This window comes from Notolepis coatsorum (assembly GCF_963971535.1).
Source record: "Notolepis coatsorum genome assembly, chromosome: 13".
NCBI lineage: Eukaryota > Metazoa > Chordata > Actinopteri > Aulopiformes > Paralepididae > Notolepis > Notolepis coatsorum.
The window spans coordinates 101346358-101364183 of record NC_140177.1 but is presented as its reverse complement, the minus strand read 5'-3'; the positions used below and the strand labels follow the sequence as shown (position 1 = coordinate 101364183).

Below are 17826 nucleotides of genomic sequence, written 5' to 3'. Positions count from 1 at the left end.
GAGATCAGCACTGTGTGTCAAGGCTCCAGAACGGAAATATGATTTCAATCACAGATTTTTGAAATATTGATATCAAAGACGAGTTACGGCGTCCTCTGCAACTTGAGCATGGCGGGGAATGACGAGTTCCGGCGTTTTCGGCAGTTAAAGTGTTAAAAAGCCTGTACAGTTCTGGAACAACATGCCATGGACAGATGAGACAAAGATCAACCAGAATGATGGGAAGAGAAGAGTATGGAGAGGGAAGGAACTGCTCATGATCCAAAGCATACCACCTCATCAGTGAAGCATGGTGGTGGTAGTGTTATGGCGTGGGCATGGAAAATGTAAATGTCTGACCTTGTATTTATTAATGATGTGACTGCTGACAAAAGCAGCAGGATAAATTCGGAAGTGTTTCGGGCAATATTATCTGCCGATATTCAGCCAAATGCTTCAGAACCCATTGGACGGCGCTTCACAGTGCAGATGGACAATGATCCAAAGCATACTGCGAAAGCAACCAAAATCGTTTTTTAAGGCAAAGAAGTGGAATGTTATGTAATGTAATGGCCAAGTCAATCACCTGACCTGAAATCAATTGAGCATGCATTTCACTTGCTGAAGACCAAACTGCAGGGAAAATGCCCCAAGAACAAACAGGAATTGAAGACCGTTGCAGTAGATGCCTGGCAGAGCATCACCAGGGACGAAACCCAGCATCTGGTGATGTCTATGTGTTACAAAGGGTCAGATTAAACCGAATATATATATTTATTACTTGAGATATATTGTATAATATTTGTATATCGTCTGATATCCCTTGTATATTCTTTGTACATATACACAGAATATCCCTTTACCTAGGTACAGGCCAGACCATAATATTCGTTCTCCTATTGGACAGCGACCCCCTAGGCGCCAACGGCCATACCCCCAATGTCTAGTTCAAAGTCACCGCTAAGACATGTCTCAACATGCCCAGGTTTGCGCAGTAATACGAGACAGAAATGAGGTTGGCACTAGATTATTCATCTTACGTATAAATACGGCGCAGGTGGATACAGCAGCACTTATCCTAAAACGAGTTACCCCAACAAGTTGAAGCCTTCACCACGATACAACGTGCTGTGAAGTGGGCCCTTTTTGCCCCTAAATAGAGCCTTGAGACCGCGTACGAATTGATAGCTAAAGTGTCAGAGTTTAACTCTGTATCGTCGAGTTCGACTTATTCTATTATAAAGTAATAGCCTATAAAGTAATAGTCTATTATGTATAGTGTATCGTGCGGCTACCGTTCTACAGTGACCAGCATTACCACCGTTTCATCGTACCGAGCTAGTGCGCTTATCCAGGCTGGGCGGCCTAACCTTGTGCCGCCATCCGAGGAGGCCTAGACGAGAACCGTGTGGATATGTACACTGGATAACCTACACCGACGAATGCAGAGCCCTTTTCGGCTGGATTATATTGCTTTGGTACTGTGGCTGCTGGAGCAGAGAACCGTCTACCCCCACTACCGTGTGGGATCTACCCTGTGAGGAGCCCTGTCGAGCCCGCCTCTAGGACCCAGAGGCTGGCTAGCTTTCATCCATGCTGCAGTGCATACCGGAGTATAGCTGTTGCTTTGTCTAAGGACCAAGGGATTATTGCACCGTCTCCTGTACCTGGAGTCTCTTTATTCCTCGTTGATCCAGACTTTTGCTCCCGAAAATTCCTCTCCCCTGCTGGCTTACAACCGGAGGGAACCCCCTTAGTATCTCCAGCTGACCTACGAGTGTGCCTTATATAATTCTTATGCTACAGGTGGTATTAATTATCCCCATCGTAATATGCTCATGGACTTACGCTCTTGACCTATTCATGCACATTCTTCGCCATACAAGCGCGACCCTAATTCTCAACACTGTAATCTAATATTGCTGCTCTTCTAATAAATATTCCAAACAGGACTTTCTTTGTTAAGCCGTGTTATTGTGTGGGTGTTCATCATATATACCGTGTACTGTATGGCCAGTAATTAAAGTACATAACTCAGTAGTGGTTTAATGATACCATACTCTCAATACAGTCAGGTAATTGTACCCCTCAGTTACACTATGGGTTCCAGACTTCAAGCAGTGAATGATTTGCAATAAAGTATTAAAAGTGACCATTTTATTTATAGGTTGCTAGTTTGTCCAATTATTTTTGGTCCCTTAAAAAGGGGGGTGCACATGTAGAAACTGTTGTAATTGCTACACTGTTCACCTGGTTTGGTAAATGCCCTAAAATAAAAGCTGAAAATCTTACATCACATCTTGATTGTTCCATTTCAAGTCCATTGTGGTGTACAGGGCCAAAATTGTGTCAATGTCCAAATAATTATGCACCTGACTGTACATACAATAACCTCTGTATTTTCTATACACATACATAACAGTGCAAGTGCATGTGGATTATGAACACACATCATGGAAAAAATTACGTTTTAATCGGTTATACTGTACAATCAAACACAAGCATATAATAAAAAAATAGTAACATTTAATACAATAGTATAACACAAGTGAATTATGTCAAACCTACAGAATAGCAATAGCTGCCACACCAGAAACAGAACAAAAATATCCGTATCACGTTATAACGTGATAACTTCTTGTTTTAACATAAAAGTTTCACGTTATAACGTGATCACTTCTTGCTGGCCATCTCTCTCGTTGCGACGTAGTTATCATGGGTATCTTTTTATCTACAAAGCAATTATTGGCAAACTTCCACCTTATATTACATCTTTGTTGGTCTGGAGTGCTGTCACCTACCAAACTCGTTCGAATGATCGGCTTGTGCTCAGGGTGCCTCGAGTTCGGTCTGAGCTTGGAAAATCTGCCTTCTCCTACGATGCTCCATACACATGGAATACCCTGCAAAAGACTCTAAAGCTCGGAACATTCCCGTCATTCATGGAGTTTAAAGGCATTGCACTTGACCTATGTACTGAATCATGTAATTGTTTTTAATCCATCATTGTAGTAATTGTAATTCATTGTAATTATTAACTGCTATGATATTTGTGTCCTTTGTTAACTCGTCATCACTGTAAATGAGGGAAACCTCAGTGCTTTCACGAGTATAAATAAAGGTTTGAAATGAAATGAAATGTTTTAACATAACAAGTTTCACGTTATAATGTGAAAATCATGTCTGCGAGACCGGAACATTTAGGAATTATGGTGTACATGATTTGATTAAATTCTACTTCATGCTTGGGTTGAGACATGGCGATATTATGCTATTATTGAGCACGGTGGATGATATTGTGATGAGTATGCGTACACTAGACGGGTGTTAAAATGCATGGGGCTGTACAGAAGGAAGAATGAATCTGGCTCTGGGATAGAAATGTCCCGACGCACATAATAATGTGCGGCACATTACATATATATTCTCTGCTTCGAAGTGGTTATGCTTTGGCCCTCTTTCGAAGTGGGTTATGCTTAGAGTTTGGAATCAGGGCTGGTGGTCCATAAATATGTATTCTAGGAGAATATATATGTAATGTGTGAACAATCTTGTGTGTACAAGGCGGACATTTCTATCCCAGAGGCCGTCGGAGCTAAACCAATCAGAGAGGGTCTTCGCTGTACGCGGGCTAGCCAATGAGAGCGTCTTCGCAAACTACGGCTACGGAAAAAAATCATGCATACGGCGCACATCGTTTCCTTATTCAAACATGATTTTCACGTTATAACGTGAAACGTTTTATGTAAAAACAAGAAGTTAGCACGTTATAACGTGAAATGTTTTATGTTAAAACAAGAAGTTATCACGTTATAACGTGACATTTTTATGTTAAAACATGAAGTTATCACGTTATAACGTGATACGGATATTTTTTTTCTGTTTCTGGTGTGGCAGCAATACGCTTCCGTACAAAACATATATACCTTTGCAGATATTCCAATTTGACTTAACGGTGCCCTGAGAGAAGAACACCCCTCAAACGTGCATCAAACTCCAAACCAAGTGAGAGTAAGAGCAGGAAACACCCAACTAACTCATCTGGGAAACCCAGAAGCTCTTGTTGGGAATTGTGTACAAATCAGACCAGCGCCTCCGGGGACTTGGTCTTTTTTCACATCCACGTCCTACTTTTGGGGGAAACACAGACACTGTTCATATCGACGGCCATCGTCGACACAACGCAATGAATCAAGATGCTACCAGGAGAAACACAGGGCTTGTTCCTCTAGCCGTCAGACTTAATCAGGCTGCCGAAGTAAGCTGTGATCGTCTTCAGCTTGTTGTTGAGGATGTTCTGCTCCACCTCCACCTTCCCTCCAGGCCCCGTCAGGGAGGCCACCTGGGACAGGAGAGACGAGAGGGGGAGAACACATGATCAATACAACGGGGGCAATTTAATACTGTGGCACTGTCCACGTTTCAAAATGCTAATAATAATAAAAACACAAGATTCAAAAGTTTCAAAGGTTCAACATAGTTTTGAAGACGTTTTGTAAAACACACAGTACAGCAACACACCTGGTCCATATCAGCGTTACGGGGGAGGAAGTAGACGATGTTGTCGGATATCAGTTTGGACAAGCGGAAGATCTCAAAGGTGCCAACCGTTAAGGCGAACAAATGGAAGTGTTCCGTCCTTCCTCCCTGCTGTTCTGTATCATCGCTCCATTCTACTAATACTTTACACTCCTTCCCCCTGCTATTCTGTATAATCACTCCATTCTACTAATACTTTACACTCCTTCCCCCCTGCTGTTCTGTATCATCATCACTCCATTCTACTAATACTTTACACTCCTTCCCCCCTGCTGTTCTCTATCATCATCACTCCATTCTACTAATACTTTACACTCCTTCCCCCTGCTATTCTGTATCATCATCACTCCATTCTACTAATACTTTACACTCCTTCCCCCTGCTATTCTGTATCATCATCACTCCATTCTACTAATACTTTACACTCCTTCCCCCTGCTGTTCTGTATCATCATCACTCCATTCTACTAATACTTTACACTCCTTGCCCCTGCTATTCTGTATCATCAAATTCATCATCACTCCATTCTACTAATACTTTACACTCCTTCCCCCCTGCTATTCTGTATCATCATCACTCCATTCTACTAATACTTTACACTCCTTCCCCCTGCTGTTCTGTATCATCATCACTCCATTCTACTAATACTTTACACTCCTTCCTCCCTGCTGTTCTGTATCATCATCACTCCATTCTACTAATACTTTACACTCCTTCCTCCCTGCTGTTCTGTATCATCATCACTCCATTCTACTAATACTTTACACTCCTTCCTCCCTGCTGTTCTGTATCATCACTCCATTCTACTAATACTTTACACTCACTCCTAGTAAACATGTTGATGCAACTAGAAGAGTCACCAGGGACATTCTGGATGAACCAAGAACGAACATCAGGATGACCTATTTCCACGCCATTCCGCCCTGGGGGTGGTTGTCAACTCTTACCTTAACCCTAACCTTAAACACCCACAGAAACAGCTTCCGCAATATTACAAATGTCCAATTGCAACGCACCTTTGGGGGTGGGTTGATTTGATTGACATATTAAAGTACCCGCGAATTTACAGTTTGTATAAAGATGGGGGAGGGGCGGGGTACTCAAAATAGATTTGTTTGGTGTTCGCCCTTGAGTGCAGTGTGACGCAACTCACAAATTACCATATTGGCCCAAATATAAGACGACCATTTTTCCAGACTAATTACTACTAAAAGTCCAAATCTTGTTTTTATAAAGAAAATAATTGTATTTGAAAATAATGATAATAAAACACATTGTTTTATTCAATGTAGGCACATTTTTATCATCTTTTGGTAAAATCATCTTTTATAAAAAAATGCATTGTTTTTAACACCTCTGACTGGTCTTTTTGGGCTCGCCATCTTCTAACATTACTCTCTGTAACATCATATTTATTGGCTGCTCGACAGTTGTTTGATGACTGTTTCGTTGATCACGTATGCACTCAATTCTTTCTTTTGTACCTGTCACTGCACTGTGTGTGTGTGTGTGTGTGTGTGTGTGTGTGTGTGTGTGTGTGTGTGTGTGTGTGTGTGTGTGTGTGTGTGTGTGTGAGAGAGAAGGAGAGGGAGATACAGGCTCAATACGGTAGGTACTTTTAGGTGCAGATAAAAAAGCATGGAGGGGAAAACACCAATTATCTGATCGCCATTCCAAGTACTGGTCGCGGCAGTCCGTCCCACGTTATCCGGCATTGCATATGAACGAGGGGGGGGGGGGGGGGGGGGGGGGGGGGGCAGCCTAGTCGATGCATCGTTGTAAGCACTCGTCTTGCCGGAGAATTTTGGCCCCGCCCGCACGGCTCAGCCCAGAAAACAAACTACATCATTTCAAATGGAGTGCAATAGCGGCCGCAAGGCGTTAGTATTGACCGTCTGCAATCTCAGACACACTCAGAACAGCCTGCACAGGCTGCCCCGATGAATTATGAATGGCAATAGCGAATAAAAGAAATAACGATTAAAACCTGAGATATCTCGGGTTTGGCGCCCAGAGCATGGCGAGTTAACCCGAGGCCCCGAATGTGTTAATGCTGCACCATAACGACAACTAGAGGTGCAACTTTCATCCAGAATGTCCCTGGCGTCTCTCGCGCCCCTACACACACACACTATAGTCTTCTAGACACATTTGTCAGTATGTGTACATAAAGCTCAAGCACATCCCTCCATCAGCCAGTGAAAGGATATCCATCAGGCTCCATCATGGTTTTGATGTTGAACACTTCAGCCGTGAGGTAGTCGGGCCCGCCCCACGGCGGCGACAGGAAGACCACGTCTCCATGGAGATGTGGCGCCAGCTGCAGGAAGTCTCCCTGTATGAAGTCGATGCGGTCGGCCACGCCGTAGACTGCCGCGTTGTGACGAGCCAAGTCCAGCCGCACAGGGTCAATGTCTATGGCCAAGACTGGAAGAAAGAAAGGGAGAGGATTAGGAGTAACAGACCAATCAGATCTATTGCTTTTACTGAACAGTTGCACATGGCTCTTCATATCTTAGTACTTCAGGGAGATTCTCCTGATACCCAGACCCTGTCTAGTATCTTCCTGATAGCTGATACCCAGACCCTGTTCCTGTCTGGTTTCGCTCTCATATCTGAGACCAGTATGGGGTTTGGTGCCTTTATTATCATGTATGTGAAAACATCCAAAATGTGATGCTAACAACACACAAAGTCACAAACAATAAAATATGTTATTATGTCTGTAAAATCATACAAAAATAGGCCTTTTTATAAGAGAGGATTGGTCACTTGTTATTTCAATCCTAGCAAGTTTGATAATGTAAGTGTGCACACGCGCACACACACACACACACACACACACACACACACACACACACACACACACACACACACACACACACACACACACACACACACACACACACACACACACACACACACACACACACACACACACACACGATTAGCTTACCTCTCTTCCCAGTGAGGGCGAACTGGATGGAATTTCCTCCGACACCACAGAAGGCGTCTATGATCAGGTGGGAGTCAAAGCTCTCCTGGACCCTCAGAGCGATGTGCTCCGCTATCTTCTCTGGAGTCACAGAGAACCAGCCCTCTGAGAGAGAGACAGACAGAGAGCACAAGATGAGACATGTACTGTAGCTGTTACTGTTTGAGAGGACGTCACTATTACCCTGCTATAGTAAGGAGTTCTGAACACAAGACATGATGCTTTCTGGGGAAGTGAGGACATTTTGGTCAGTCCTCACTTCGAAAAGTGGTCATTTAGGTCGTCCTGGTTACTCAACGGGCTATGGAGTGTTCTGTTCTCTGTGTGTGCTGTAGTGTACTCTCCCGTTCCCCTTTACATTGAAATGTAAAGTGCAGGCAAACGCCTAGTTGATACTACAGACATGGGGGAAATGAAAGAGAGAGGAAAATCATCAACACGGTTTGACATTTCGATACTGTAAAAGAAAATAGAATTTCCGATTCTGTATTTTCAACAGTACACCCCTGATTGTTACCAAGGTGATCATATTGCCCAGCCCGGTCTTTGGTCTGCATGTGTGTGTGGATGGTGTTACATTCCCCATAGGCACTGTGTAGAAAAGAAGACGTCATCCTTGCAGAGATGTGACTCAGTCCCTGTAACACACACAATCACCACTGGGGGAGACCTACTACTGTACACACATTTACATTATATTTAGGGTTTCAGCAGACACTCTTATCCAGAGAGAGACTTATAATAAGTGCCAGAAGAACATTATGCCTAATCATCACAGCAAGAAGCCAATTCATGGGTGTAAGGAAGAGAACATTGGCACTATCTGTATGTCATATATGTTATGATGAATTGAAAATGGGTGACCCTGATGTAAACAAGACGAAAGTATTTCTCTGGTCTGCATCCCCTTAACAATTGTGTGTATTGAGCTGTACTGTATTGTACCCATTCTGCAATCTGTTAATAACATTTTCAATCAATCAAACTAACTGAATAACAAACAAAAAAACATTCTCCCTTTTCCTTTCTCCCTTATAAGAATACAAAAGATCTGTGGTTTATAAACCTTTTTAGGGCAGCTTGGAGCGTTTACCCTCTTGGTGCGGTTCATTTGGGTTTGGTGTGAACATTGGAAACAAACCCTGGGTCTGCACCAAACAACCACACCCTGGTCCACCTGTTTGAGGTGGCCTCTGTCCGCTTTCAAAGAGGGAAGCCTCCCAGGGGAATATTTAACAAACCAATAGCAATATTGGTGATGAAAATAGTTAATTATGAACAAAATAGCATGCATTATTCAATGGCATTTCATGAGTTATCTGATTAAGTGCTTTGTGAAAGTCTGTGAAGTTTGTGCTGAAAAGTGAAAATATCACTATAATATAATAAATAAAATAAAATAACAAAGAACCCATCAGATGACGCTGTATTCCTGAGCTTGGGTTCCTGACAGGCAGCGAGCGAGCGAACTGGAGACGAAAACGCGCGCGACACTGTCCTGATATGACGCGGCGCTTGTCCGAGTGTGTCTGTGTGTGTGTATTTACCTGGAAGCACAGGGGCAAAGCAGCCTGCGATTCTCGACCAATAAAAAGTGTTTAGGGGTGGGGCGGTTAGGTGGTGTAGTGGGCAAGGCACTCGCCACCAATGTGGAGACGCTGGGTTCGCGTGTTCGAATCCAGCTCTCCACATTGTTTTCAGTTTAGCTGGTCGTCCGCAGTAATACACATTGGCCGTATTACGGGGAGGGACACTGAAGGGTGGGGATTGGGCGTTGTGGACCGCGTCTCCTACAGGTCGGTTGGTGCGCCTGCGCAGTAGAATCAGGAAGTGTCGGGGGCAGCGTGAGCCTCCCACGCGTTACTCCTCGCCACTGAGAGATCGAGCTGCGCATGTGAAAAGATGCGACTGCTGTTACCTCAAGTACCGGAGGGGACTTGTGCTATGTATGACTTAGTCCACATTGCAGCCGGCTTGTGGGAGGCAAGAAACAGCGTTCATGACAGGGGAGGGTTGAATTGGATGATACGAAATTGGGATGGGAGAAAATATAGAAAAATGGGAGAAAAAGTGGATCAAAAAAGTGTTTAGGGGCGGGACTCGGCCGCGTAATCGCTCAACTAGAGACACAGCGAGCGAATATTTGAGGGGGGAGCGACATCGCCGCTCAGTTCGCTGTCGCTCGCGGTAGGTCAGGATAGTCTGATTGAAACGAATACATTTTAATCATTTTCGCAATCACGCTCGCTCGCGTCGCTCCCTGTCAGGAACCGGTGTAACTCCAATATGTCTGGTATAAAAAACACAGCACATAAAATCCTCGTCAATCACAAGGGTGTGTTTGTGCTTATAGGATTGTAAAATGCTTGTGTATTTGTGTGTGCGATCGTGTGTGCACGTGGATGCGTTTGTGCGCTTGTGTATGTCCATATGTGCATTTACATCTTTGCTGTCGATTTGTGTGCAGTGCATGTGTGTGTTTATTACCACTGCGGAACGGTGAGTAGAAGACTTGTCAGAGGATGCTCTCTCCTCTGAGACACTTGTCTGCCATCCCTCCGTTACCTTTCCTTTATCTCTCCCTCTCCGTCTTAGAATGTACTTTACCTCTCAACTTGTCTTTTATCCTCTCTCTCTCTCTGGACTAATTAACCAATCGGGTCTCTGACATCAAGGCCACCAAATCATTCCTCTATTTAATTAGCTGAAACCAATCCTCGTCTTCCACGGTGTTCAGTCACTGTGTGTATGTGTTGGCACCTGGTGCTGGTGTATAGCAGCTGCAGCTTTGCCCAAGGTTGTGTGCTGCACATTGGTGGTGGAGGAGGAACGTGGCTACCCTCTATATTTTAAAGTCCTATACATTCAGCCATTCATTCATTATTCAACCAGTTACTCTCTCTCTCTCTCATGCTATCTCTCTCTCCTGCTATCTCTCTTTCTTTCTGCCTGTTCTATCACCTCCTGGGAGAGTCAACACCTGCCAAGCCGGCAGAAAATGAGACAACATTCTCTGCTCTTCCTTAGTGCTTCACGGCTCCCTTCACTCCCTCCCTCCCTCCATCACTCCATCATGGCTGATGAGAGGGAGAGATGTTTTAAATAGAACTGTGATGGATGGATGGATAGACACACCGATAGGAAAATGAACGATAGCAAAAACCTATACTATTGCTGTGTTTTTCTTCGTACACATTATCAAGACTTAGCGCTGAAATGCTGTAGTGATTTTTCATACCCACCATAGATTTACCACAGAAATAATGTAGTGATTGACCATAGTATTTATGTAGTGGAATATTAGATAATGGATGGTTGGAGGGATAGGTAGATGGATTGATGGATGAGTGGAACAATGGGTGGGTGTATGTACCGTAAAACGTAAAAATGAAAAGCCTTCTATTGGCTGGAAATAAAGGCAGTGTTTGTCAGATTTGTGTGTGGCTGGGCACTGTGCAGTGCTGAACTGGGCAATGAGAGATAGGCCAGCAGCACTGTATTGTGGCTGGGGGCTGTCCAGTGCTGAACTGGACATGAGATCCAGCCTGTATGTGCCAGCAGCACTGTATTATGGGTGGGCTCTGTCCAGTGCTGAACCTGATGGCAAGAGGCAACTGAAAACAAAGTAAAATCTTCTCCGTCTCTCAGAGTAAGATCAAATGTGAGATCAAATGAATGATTCAAAATTGATACGTTATCCGATAGCCACATTTTTACATTATATATATATATTTAAAAATGTTATATGTAATATTCATACTGGTTTAAATAACAATTTGATAGTATTTCCCATCTTTGCTGAGCAAGAGTTTTGTTTGAAAGGAATTAAGGGCCTGTCCCATATAACTGGAACGTTTAAAAGTTTAACAACACACACTCCACTCATACGTAGGGTACTTATTATATTATATTATTATATTATTGGGACCACCTCTCGACAATTTGTGACTGGTTGGATCTTGTGTGACTATGCAGGAAGAAATCATTAATTTCATCTCATCTCATGTCGCTCCTACATGAACAAGACAGGAGTTAACTCTACTCTGATCTCTCTCTCAAACAGAATACCTAATGTGTGTCTGTGTGTGTGTTTGAGTCCATCTGTGTGTGCGAGAGAGAGAGCATTTGGGTGTGTATGCGTGTGTGTTCAGGTATGTGCACGTCATTGAGAAAGACAATTGCTAGGAAACCTAGGAAATAGGGCTGAATACGTTACCTTACCCTTCAGGCTCAATCTATCATACACTCCGTGTCTGTCAGCACAAAATATCTCTCACAAAAGAAAGCTAAAAAATATATATTATACCGTATATATAAAATCAATAAATACATAAATAATTCTGCAAGATGACCCCAAACCGTCTTGAGAGCATTGTAATACAGTAGCTACTGTATGGACTTTAATACAGTTGTCTGGTTGACCGTGTCTGTACACAACACAAATCCTGTAACTTTCTTATCTTTTCTTGCTGGGAGGAAGAAGGGGAGGGGGGAGAGAGAGAGAAATGTGAGTTGCGAGGTAAAGTAAATTCTAAGAGAGAAAGAGAGATAACGCCCCACGATACCATATTATCAGGGTATTAGAGGCATGATATTGTCATATCACAGTAATGCAATATATATTGTGATGCATTGCTTTATATAATATATATATATATTAAGGCTGTCAAAGTTAACGCGGTATTAACGCGTTATTGCCCGATTCTATTATCGCCACTATTCTTTTTTTTACTAGACTTCACTCAAGTGTATTGTTGATGCTCTCATTGATACTATGTTTGTTTCTGAAGTGTGTGTGTGAGATATATAGAGAGAGAGGGGGGTGAGAGAGATGAGGAAGGGGCAAGAGAGAAAGAGAGCTGGGAGAGTGTGTGTGAGAGAGAGAGGGGGGTGTGTGATTACTCAGCCCTTGTGTGTGTGAATGTAACAAGTTCCTAACGTTTTCTTTCCCCTATTATTTCATGCACACTTTATTCATTGTTTTAAATTATTATTTTCTTGTAAGTTATTTTGTGCATCACTCTGTTTTGAATTTGATGCAAATTTGCAATGCATGAGGGTCATCCTTTTGTGTTAAATGGCTGCATAAAGCAAGCATTTGTTGACTCGCATGTTGATAAGAGTATTAAAACTTGGAACTTGAAGAAGATCCGTTTAAGGTAGAAAAAAAAGAAAAAAAGCTATTAATTTGCGATTAATTACGAGTTAACTATGGACAATCATGCGATTAATCGAGTTAAATATTTTAATCAATTGACAGCACTAATATATATATATACATATATATACTTTCCTTCAAAAGTCTGCACAGAAAACAGAAAACATTGTTAGCATCTGCAATAAAAGTATATAATACTGTACATCATTGGTTTTATCATCAGTCAGTTCACCTCATTCCAATAATTTTTCAGTGTATCGATATAATATCGGCATGCAAAATATAATGATAGCGATCGATTGTTCCCCCCACCCCCTTATTTGTGAGTGACTGACTGCAGCACATAAAGGCTCTGTATAACAGTATAGCTCTGTGTTTTAAGATCTGAACACGCACAAGAGAGGATGGGTACTTCCAAATGTCCTCCAAACACAGATACAGAAACATGTTAAAGAAGTATACTGCGGTCTCGACTCCCGGAGTCAGCATTGCCTTGGCTTGGGCTAATCGCTATACTAACTCGTTTGGCTGGGTTAGGGGGAAGGAAGCCGTGGGTGGGGAACTGGCGTTGTGGACAGCGACGCCTACAGGTCAGGTCTGGGCGCTTGCTCAGCGGAGGCAGGACTTGAGGAAGGCAGCGTGACCTCCCATGCGTTACACTTCACCAATGAGAGCCCTCGCTGCCAGGTGAGAAGAGAGCCACTGGCTGTCGCCGCATGTGTCAAAGGAAGCGTGCGGATACTTCAGGGTTCCCTTGTACCGACCAGTAGGAGAACATGCGCACAACAACCAGGTAGGGGAGGGGGTGGGGGGAATTGGCATAACGACTAAATTGGGACGGGGAGAAAACAGAGAAAAATCGGAGAAAGAGAGATACAAAAAATAAAAAAAATTAAAATAAAAAAATTAAATAAGTATATCTGAGGACATTTTGCAGATCCTCATTCTAAGGTAGGCCATTTTAGGGCTAGGGGTTTAGTTTAGGGTAAGGGGCTAGGGGATTAATGTAGTCCAGGGGTGGCCAACCCGCGGCTCGCGAGCCGCATGCGGCTCTTTGCCCGTCAATGTGCGGCTCTTCCATCCATAATTTTTTTTTTTTTTTTACTTTTTTTTTTTTTTATGTCACTCATTCCATAAGGACGTAGAATAAACATTTACAATTTTTTTTAAATGGTCCATTTGCATGTTCTTGGTATCTGAATCTAGGGACATATATGGATCAGTGTCAGAAATAGTGTGTCTGTTACTAGGCTTGAGTAAATTGTAATGAACCAAAGGAGAATATCAATTCTATTTAAATTTTTTTTTATCTTTGACTGTAAATAACACCATGCTAAAATTGACCAGACCTGAAAAATCTAAGCAAATGAATAAAGGGAAGATGATTAAACAGAAGGTTTTGTAGATACAGTACTGAATTCTGCCATCTTTTTTATAATGTAAATTTCTCCACCATTCTTCATCATATTGCAACACCGTTTTTTGCAAGACGTTCACAGAAAGGTAGAGAAACTAACTGCGTTCTGTTTTATGGCAATAACGTTCAGGTTTGTGGGAGATAATCCCAAAAAATAAGAGAAATTAAAAAGTAAATCCAGAAGTCAGATGATTGACAGGGGCTGGTGTGAGCTGGGTAGGGTAGTTTTTCGAAATTTGAAAGAGTAGTCAAAAGACTACTCACTTTTGGCTGTGCCACTTCCTCCTGTCAATATGCGCCGGTTTCCGACTCAATGCCCTGAGATTTCTATAATCTTATATTTCACTAATAACAGTTAAAATAATTGGTAAACAAACATAATGCTGAAAATATACACTTTTACTGTATATCTCGGGCTTAAGAGGTTAACCCTGTGAGGCCCAAATTAAAAAGAAATTAGCAACTTCAGAGGCCAGAGGGTGGGACATATAAACACATTTACTATCAAATAGCATTGTGAGGCTGAACAACAGGACCAATTGACTATACATGTGCTTAAAGGGGAACTATCTTATAAATGGCTTTTTTCAGTGTTTACCATTGTTTCTTAGCTATGTGGACTTATATTAATAGGATATATGTCTCTAATTCTCATATTGGCGAATTCTTCCAATTCTCCTCTCACAATATTCACCCTCACTGAACTGAGTCATCTGAAAATGTGCATATCTGTGATGTCAGAGATTTCTCAGCTGCATAATAATGTGGCAGTTGATGTGGCAGTTGGCACCAGGCCACACAGTGGTTGGAGCCCAGCCTCAAAACGGCTTAAGATCTTGAGGTAGAAAAATGCGGTTTTTTGTACTTGATTAGAAATACAAAACAATGCATTTTTTTTTGAAAAAAACCTAGGTGTTCCATAGACTCACAGGAATTGTGTAAAAGTGCCCAAATAGTGAAAGAAATAGTAAAATAGTTCCCCTTTAACATTTTTTAAATAAACATTATTTTTTTAAATGGCTAAAAGTGATTTTGTAATTTTGCAACCGTGGGTCTCACAGGGTACTTTTAACCCTGTGAGGCCCAAATAAAAAAGACATTAGCAACTTCAGAGGCCAGAGGGTGAGACCTATAAACACATGAAGGGTGCCGTGACTGAAAAAAAAGGTTGAGAAACGCTGGTATATGGTGTGGCTCTTTGTGGTACCACAGTCATTTTTTTGTGGCTCTTAGTCTCTGACTGGTTGGCCACCCCTGATGTAGTCAATGGAATTTAGTTAAAAATCCTCACAAGTAGAAGTACATTAAGAAATATTGTTCCCCAGGCTCACCGTGGTCCAGTTTGATGCCATCGTCGAAGCGAGAGAACAGGCGGTACCTCTGGGCCCAGTATTTAGCCAGCTCCGGTTCAGCTGCGATCTCTGCAGGCATCTCGCCACACCTCCCTCTCCTCCGCACCTTCCCCTTGTTCTTCTTCTTCTTCTTCTTCTTCTTCTGCTGCTGCTTGTTACCCTGCTTCACATTGGGCTCTACACACACAGCAGAGGGGAAGGAGTTTATGGTTAGAAATAAAAAATTAAAAATATAAAAATAAAAAAAGACATTCATGCTAGGTACATACTCCTGCCATTGCTCTTAGAAATGGCATTAGAACAGGAGTTGGTCTGCGGGTGCCAAACTCACAAACTGTGGCTGCCCACTGCTCCTAAATAGCTAGGATACACAGAGGATACATTCAAAGTATGTATACAAAAAAGCATACGTGGCAAATTAAGAGATTCCAATAATTGTAGCAATTCTCCGCCCTCTGTTTGAAAAGTTAAATTGCGGGTTACCTATTTGCCACTACAACTTGGCTGTTGAAAACAGACTGGTTCTTCATCTGAAGGGTGGAGTTGCCCCTGTTAACCAAAGAGTGTCAGTTCCCACTCTCCATCTCACATCAGTCTCTAAAAACCTGAGTGAATGGAGTGTGGTATAGTCTACGTTCCCTTTCAATAGTCTGCTAGGCAGGGCTGCCTGTAGTCTGCTGTCAGCCCAGGGCAGAGTAGAGGGTCAATAATGTAGAGACTGACATCACCGTTGCATTCTATAAAAAATGCAGCGTAGCACCAGAGGAAACAGAACAGACTCACCTGAGCTCCCACCACACGTCTCCTCAGTTTTACTGTATGAAGCACACTCTCATTTCACCATAAAGTATGTGTATTTTATTGTGATATTTAATAAACAAACTTGAACTTGAACTTCGCGAGACCACGTAAAAATCCATCTTGCCAGGCTTCAAGTTATGTGCTTGTGCCCGAACCACAGTGGTTCAGACCAATCAGCGTCCTTTGAGGAACTACTGAACAACTCCAGCTACGGCCGTGGATTAGGTGCGACGACAGCGAGAAACAACTGTAATTCTATTATTTGATCACTGCTTTTCCTCTAATCAATCACCTACTAATCATCTGAATGTTCCTTCCTACTGCTATATAGATTTCCTGCTGTTTGCAGATGTAAGACTCACCTGCGTCCTGTTCAGGTGCATCAGGCAGGAGATAGTCAGGGATGTCCAGACACACCATCTGTCTTCTGGGTTTCACCCACTCTTCTTCAACATTATCATCATCATCATCCTCCTCCTCCTGCTGCTGCTCCTCTTCCTCCTCATCAGCGTCACAAGTCCTCGTAGAGAGTTGTTGGGTGTGTTTGGTTGGTGAATAGTTACTATTGTCCATCTCTATACCGGACGGAGGAATACTTTGATGCTCTTCCTCATCCTTTTTTCCCACACTCTCTTCTTCCTCCCCCTCGTCATCCCTCTTGGCCCCTCTTTCCTCCTCTCCTCTCTCAGCTTCTGAAGATGGTGGAGATGTGAGCTTCTTGCCCTCAGGCTGCGTTGTGTGTCTTTCTCCCTCCTGATGTGAGAGGTCATGGCAGAGGTCAGGGAGGTCTGAGTGTACATCCGTCACTCTCTGAGCCTTCTGAAGAAAACTCTGGACCTAAGAAACCGGACATTTAGGATTAAACACACTGGGAAAGACGGCTTCCCCTAATCCATGTAAAAGGAAGTAGGAACTTTTTGACTCCTGGTGTCAAATCAATCGTAAATTATTCATTGTTGTTTGTTATTTATTTATTTTTTAGGGATACTTCAATACCACCTTTTCACTGCAGATACCAACTGACCTATCTGTTCGCTACCCCCTCTTTTCTTGATCCTCCAATCACGTTCTGTTGCTTGCCTCGAACAAACTGCAACAGTTGTGATTGGAGGATAAAGAAAAGAGGGCAGGGTTTGAGACAGGTCTATTCCGAGTACTAAACTTTAGGTATCATCCGTTGCAGAGTTCGGTTCTGAGCCATTCATGTTTGGAAACAACTGATGTTATGTGCTATGGCGGTATGATAAATGTATCAACAAAAATGTAATACTGGTGTCATATTCCTGGATAATATTCATTCATTCATCTTTATTTAATCTCAAAGGATCATTGAGAGCAAGCTCTCATTTACAATGACCTTGAGAAATTAAAAACACAATACAAAAAAAGAAAACAATGTAGAAAGTCAATCAATTAAACATTTAAAATGATTTAACAGCATAGTGGGGTGGTCAGGTGGCGTAACGGAGATTGCGTTCGTCACCAACCCCGGAGCGGCTGGATTCGCCTGTTCGAATCCAGCTCACAGCTCCGGGGTTGTCACCAGCTTGGCTGGCCGTTCACACTAATACAATTGGCAGTATTA

At 42.6% G+C, this 17826-nt stretch overlaps 1 protein-coding gene across 1 annotated transcript in view; it reads right to left on the bottom strand.

The window, feature by feature from the left end:
- Window positions 1–2435: 2435 nt before the first annotated feature.
- Window positions 2436–17826, bottom strand: part of tgs1 (trimethylguanosine synthase 1) — a 136966-nt gene continuing 121575 nt past the window's right edge. The window contains exons 9-14 of the mRNA XM_084326798.1: window positions 16604–17078; window positions 15420–15617; window positions 7475–7618; window positions 6729–6945; window positions 4501–4579; window positions 2436–4321 (exon numbers count right to left, since the gene is read on the bottom strand). Coding sequence (XP_084182924.1) covers window positions 4208–4321; window positions 4501–4579; window positions 6729–6945; window positions 7475–7618; window positions 15420–15617; window positions 16604–17078 — 1227 coding nt within the window. The 3' untranslated portion in view covers window positions 2436–4207. The remainder of the gene's footprint in view (window positions 4322–4500; window positions 4580–6728; window positions 6946–7474; window positions 7619–15419; window positions 15618–16603; window positions 17079–17826) is intronic.